The sequence below is a fragment of the Chelonia mydas genome, chromosome 25, assembly GCF_015237465.2.
Source record: "Chelonia mydas isolate rCheMyd1 chromosome 25, rCheMyd1.pri.v2, whole genome shotgun sequence".
Classification (NCBI taxonomy): domain Eukaryota; kingdom Metazoa; phylum Chordata; order Testudines; family Cheloniidae; genus Chelonia; species Chelonia mydas.
This window is the reverse complement of record NC_057858.1, coordinates 5,964,193-5,970,184: the sequence shown is the minus strand read 5'-3', so window position 1 is coordinate 5,970,184 and position 5,992 is coordinate 5,964,193. Positions and strand designations below refer to the sequence as shown.

The 5,992-nt window shown below is 45.2% G+C and overlaps 1 protein-coding gene across 1 annotated transcript; it reads right to left on the bottom strand.

Annotated features, from left to right (window-relative positions):
- On the bottom strand, window positions 1-5,360 carry OAZ1 (ornithine decarboxylase antizyme 1). Its single transcript, XM_037885727.2, is given in 6 exon segments — window positions 1-438; window positions 640-725; window positions 1,618-1,790; window positions 1,976-2,062; window positions 2,064-2,121; window positions 5,154-5,360. Coding segments are annotated over 6 exon segments (657 nt in total). The 5' UTR covers window positions 5,276-5,360; the 3' UTR covers window positions 1-307.
- Between the last annotated feature and the right edge of the window lie 632 nt (window positions 5,361-5,992).

The following is a 5,992-nucleotide window of genomic DNA, read 5'->3' as shown; positions in this document are numbered from 1 at the left end:
TAAAAAGTAAAATATAAATTTTTATTTAGAATTAAAGCAAATACTTCGGTATCACAAACACAATATTAAACTTCAAGAAATATACTGCTAATTTGGAGTGAGCATTTATTTGCACAATCACAACATGCGCACAAATTCAGAAAAGATGAAGTTTGAAATTTTCAACATCCCACCACCAAAGCAGTTGGTCACAATATTTTGTACAAAGAACAAACAATTATATGTACTGTATAATAGATGTTGACAAAATTTCTACAGTTTCATCTTTATAGACAACAAGAAAGCTCTAAGAGGCAAACATTGCAATCTATTCTTCTTCTGAAGTCTCTCTCTCAAACGTATAGGCCATGAAGCAAGCATCTGGTCTCTTGGGGACAAGGGGATGCCCTGGTCTCACAATCTCAAAGCCCAAAAAGCTGAAAGTACGGAGCAATGCAGCTGCAAAAAGGAGAAAGAATACAAGTTTAATCTGATATTCGGGTCACTAGACAATCCCTACTGGCCAACAGAGCAGTAAGGAGACATCTGAAGAGACCAATTTCTACAGATATATTGCAGTTACATTTATATGAAGCTACCTTTCTATGTTAGTGAAGTCACATGGTGAAAGCAATTTAACAGGCTTCAATTTACACCCACCTCTGTCATCTCTGTTCTTGTGGAAGCAAATGAAGACGTGATCAACTTGAAGCTGTTCTTCAGCAAACTCAAGAAGAACTGCAAAACTAAAGTGGAATATCAGTGAGACGGACAATTCCTCCCAGCAACGTTGTGGAGGCAAATTTTCAAGCAAGTGAACTCACAGGCACATCTGCACCTGCAAATGTGTGCGCCTGAATCAGGCAGCAGTGTAAGTACCCAGATTCACAGTGACAGCTAACAAAAGCTGTGCCTCAGCCCTCTTCAGATTTACCCTTGAAGTCACAGTCCAATTAGACTTCCAGCATTACGCTCCGAATTAGCATATAACACTTACAGTGATAGGTGCCACTGCACTTTAAGGCCCACATACCAACAGAAGTTAGTTAAGGGTTGAGGAATAAAAGTGGAATATCTGGAGTTCCTTTACTTGTAAGAGCACAAATCAGCCCTGTAATCTTTTACTATTAATAAGTTAACTTTCCTCCTTAAATGACAATCTTAAGTCAGACTAAACCTTTCCACAGCTAAAAAAGGCAAGTATGTTTATGCTGCTTTAGAGCTAGCTTCCATCTCTGAAGACTCAGGATCACAGTGTGAATGAAAAGTGAGATTTAGATTATATTCTCACTAACATTTAGGGATCTGGGGCAAAAATTGGGGATTGGTCCTGCTTTGAGCAGGGGGTTGGACTAGATGACCTCCTGAGGTCCCTTCCAACCCTGATATTCTATGATTCTAACACATGCCCAAAATAGGAACAATATTTAGCACTGTTATAGCACTTTACAAATAATCAGACGTGTGTCATGATTGGAACAGAAGAAATTCTATAGCCAAGGAAGCCTGCATGATAAACCCATCATCAGCTGTAAGTGGATGTAGCCAATACAGAACTATCACTCTTCGGGAGTACTGAAGGTAATTCCTATTTAGAAAAGAGAAGCTGAAGAGCAGATTACACTCTACCCTGCATACCTGTCTTTGCTCCCTTCAGGCAGAGCACCGCTGGGAATTTCAATATACAGGTTGTTGTTGTTCAGCACTGCCCTCCAGTTAACATGTTTGGCATCTGTAAGCCTTGACTGGACATTGAGAATTCTTGTCCTGTTATTAGATGTTAGTTCCTCTGTTACATTCAGCCGATTATCCTGTTACAGTAAGATGGGAAGTTACTTCTAATTCATCACAAATTTGAAATTAAACTCATGGAAGTGCACAAAGTTCTTGAACGCTGCCGTCAGGATTTGTATTATAGCCTTCACCATATGAAAAGCCATTAATACACTAAGAAAATGAAGCAAAGACTGCATGGTATTAGATTGCATATACTTACAGAATAAAATAAATTAGCTGAAAGATTGTGATCCCTCTGACTATTCCCTCGCCCACCTGGGATCTTCAGGGGTGGGTGAGGGACATCAGGAGCACCACCGAGGCCCCGGACCCAGGTTACTACAGCAATTGAAAGAAACCCTGGAACTAAAGAAAATCATGATTTCAGTTAAACTACATAAAGCCTAGATAAAGACAAGAAGCAGCATTCACGTTTTATATCACATTTTAAACAGGAAACACATTGAAAACATGCTATTAGCCTGAGCTTATGAAAGCAAAATTAAGTCTTAACTTGCATTTATACAGCAAAGGGAAAGGAGTGCCAGTCTCCTTGACATAGAACAAAAACATGTAGGTCGCAAGGGGCCTCTGTTCACAAAAACAAGAGACATTAAATGTACACCCATGATGCTCAAGCTATCAAGTCCACAAAAGTCAGGAAAGCTAAGGATTTGGTGACATTTAAAGTGAAGGCTGAAAAAAACCACAAATGATATCTAAGAACTTAATTATGAATTTTACAGTTAAATTAACCTGTAAACATCATCAGGCATGACAAATGAAACATTTCTAAATTATGAAATAGCCTCCATGTCCCATCTCACAATTTAATGAGTAATTCCCACTAAAGCCAATAAAAGTTCTGCACAGGCAAGAACTGAGACTTGACATTCTTCTTCCCTCTTGACCAGTCTGTGGTTTATGTATGAACATTTTGATCACAGCAGCGCCAGTACTATAATTCCCAATTCTAAGGTTAACTACAGTTTTAGTTATAACTGATTTTAGAATTTATTTTCATTTTTATGTGAAACAGTGTTTCCTTGGCAGATGTCCTATGCTCCTGTGCATACAGATCAGACCTGGTGCTGAGTTTGTTAGGGAAGTACTCACATTGTTTCTCTACATTCTGGAGAGTTTAAGTAGATTCTACTTGGTTTTTGGTATCTCCAGATTGCTTTCACCACTCAAAGCTCACGAGGAAGGAATAAGTTTGTGATACTAAATACTTTAAAATGTCTATTAAGTAAAAAATTGAAGACTGTTCCCTTAAAATATCACTAATCTGAAAACCTACTTGAAGTTTTCATATTGAGCGTCTTTAAAAAAAATTTCCAATGCAGAGCATTTATACTGCTCTGCTAAGTTTAATACTGATCATTACTACAGAACCCTCTATTTAAAGCATTCCAGCCTCTTGAAACTATTAAACCTCATTTTTCTCCACATGTTGTTTCATACTATCAGTAAGACTGCTTGCCTGATCAGCTTTATACTGTAACAAGAATGACTGCTGTGCCCATTAGCCCCTCCCTCTGCACCATCTTTCACCCTGCAGGCTTACACTTCGGTTGCGTCATCTCAGCAGATGCAGCAATCGAGGCCCTTAGGGAAATTTTCACAATCGTCCTATCTGTGAGTGCCAGCAGCCATTTGCAAATCGGTATAAACATGTACAAAATAATCCACCATTTTGCTCAGTCCAAATGCATTTGAGATTTCCAAATCAGACAGAAAATTGTGGGGAGACAAACAGACCACTGATCAGAAAGCCTCTGAACAGCTATATATTCACAGGTACAATATCATATGCTGAAAGTGATCAATAAAGGGGACCATTGTGAAGCTATAATATGAATGTATTATACTGCATAAAGTTAAAAGAGTCCAGGACCAATTGATATCAATTGTATCTGATCCCTCAGTTCTATTCATTTCCAAAGTGCAGCCGTTTTACAGTAAAGAATTCAACTGGTTCTCTAATACATGCATTAAACATTTATTTTAATATTCCTTTTCAGTTTAATTATAGAGCAGTGTAGCTCACTGTCCTCATGTGATAAGAACCACATTTTTATTTATTAAGCACTTGTATAGAACTGCATATATAGGAGGTTTTAAATACAAATTTCCTGAGTTCTTTCATCTAGTGGTATTTCATCTTTTTTCAGTAAACAGTTTTGTAGCATAACAAAGGCTGATTTAGCTTTGGGAGTTACTTTTAATACCCCATTTTAAAGTTGTGCTCATTGTGTGGTCTTTATATGGCCTTCCTTTTGGACTGTAATGTTCTCTAAATAAAAATGGCTTCTTAAAATAGCCTCTGAAAAGGGAAAGCCAGTCTTATAACACATAACTGGTTTGATAGCTACTTTCTGTTCCTCGCAGAAGTCTTAGTAATTTTCAGATGTTTTCATCCCCAGCAATTGTTTAAACTGCATCAGAGGATTAAGCAACCAGCTTTTATAACACTCTTACCTTCTACTTTAGGTTAAGCACCTTGATTCGTTTCCATGCACATAAATACACCCTTCCATAAAGGCTCTCACATTTCCCACTCTCCTGCCATTCTGAACTAATCATGTTCCAACCATCAGACGAAACGCCTTCATACCAGCAGCAGTCTACTGCTTTGAGGCAGTCATTTCTATTCGGTCTTTCTTTTTTGAGGACTTTTGCTGAGAAGTAGCCACAAGTGACCACTGCTTCAGCAAAATACATTCACGCCGCTGCTAATCGGTTAGTTATTCTGGCAATTTCAGCAGCAAGTGATGTGGCTGCTGTTTACATCTCACTGCGCTTTAACTGTCACGTGGCAGGTTAAGGCTCGGTGTTATTTCAATGGTCGCATTAGGGCGTGCTAGGATTGAACAGTGCTACGGGGGGGGCAACGTTCCTCAGCCCAGCTGCTGCTCTGCTCGGCTGGAGACGAATTTAACGCAGCCCAGCAACGTGCTCGTCCAGGGGGCCACCGATGGCCTCGGACAGGACCCGGAGAATCAGGCGGGGGAGGGGACTCACCTGCTCGGAGGGGAAGCAGGAACCAGGCCTGTGGGGGGAGAAAGGGGGCGACGACTCCCACGTGCGCGAGGGTGGGGTGGGGGGGTTAAAGGACTTCATAACGCCCGCGCCCTGGAGGGAGGGGATCCCCCAAAGGGGCTAAGTCACCGCCCAGCCCCTCCAGCCAACCCATGGGCCCCTCCTCGTCACCCAAGTGATCCCCACCCCCCCACGAGAGGAGCCTGGCACCCACACCCAGGGCGCTGTCCTCAAGGGGCACAGTGCTCGGCCCGGGCCCGGAGGGCCGACGCAGCGCCGGGGGGAGATGGGGGCGGCCCGGGCTGATGGGCTGGGCACGGCGGGGGGTGAGGGCTGAGGCGGGCCCGGCCCCTCACCTGCTCTGTCCGGCACTGAGGCTCAGCACGGCGGGCATGATGATGGTGGTGCTTTTATTCCCCTCTTTCTCTCTGGCGAAGCAGTGACTGTTGAGTATCCGCTGCAGGGAGGATTTCACCATCCGGCCGCTCTGGTCCGAACCCCGAAACCCTCCGCCGCCTCCCCCCGGCCCACACTCTGCCGTACAAAATGGCGCCTGCCCGCCCAGCGGCCCCTCTTGTAGCCGCTCCGGGAGACTGGCCACGCCCCTCCCGGGGGCCACGCCCAATCAACGGCGCCCACGCCCTCTGGAGGGTGACGGCCCCTGTGCGGTAAACGGCCAACTGTCCGCCAGGGAGACGGGCTCCCCATTGGCTGAGGACCATAACGGGGTGGGAGGGGGGAGCGATGAGCTCTCTTCCTATTGGCTGGTAATGAGGATGACGCTAAAACGAGGCCTGGAGCGGGCTCTTCACTGGCTCGGCGGTTCTGATTGGCTGCGGATGGAGGGGGTTGAGCAGCGTTTGATGTGCTGGCCTCCTATTGGGGGAAGGCTGACGGCGGCGCCAACGTTCACGCCCCGCGCAGAGCTCGTTTCGTGTCCCGAGTTCGCCTCCCACTGCCTGAGGGAAGGGGGCTGGACGCGCTGTGCGCATGCGCTGGTCTGGAAGCCGCTGAGCTTGGGCAGCGTCCTCCGACTCTTGTCTGTGGGGAAACCGACCTGGTCCCTCGTTATCTCCGCAGCCTCTGTGCCGGGAGCCCCTCGGCCTCCCCTCCTGCTCCCCAGCTCCCACACCGAGTCCTCTCCCTCCCACACCCGCCGACTCCTCCGCCTCCCCTCCCCGGCTAGCCCCAGCTC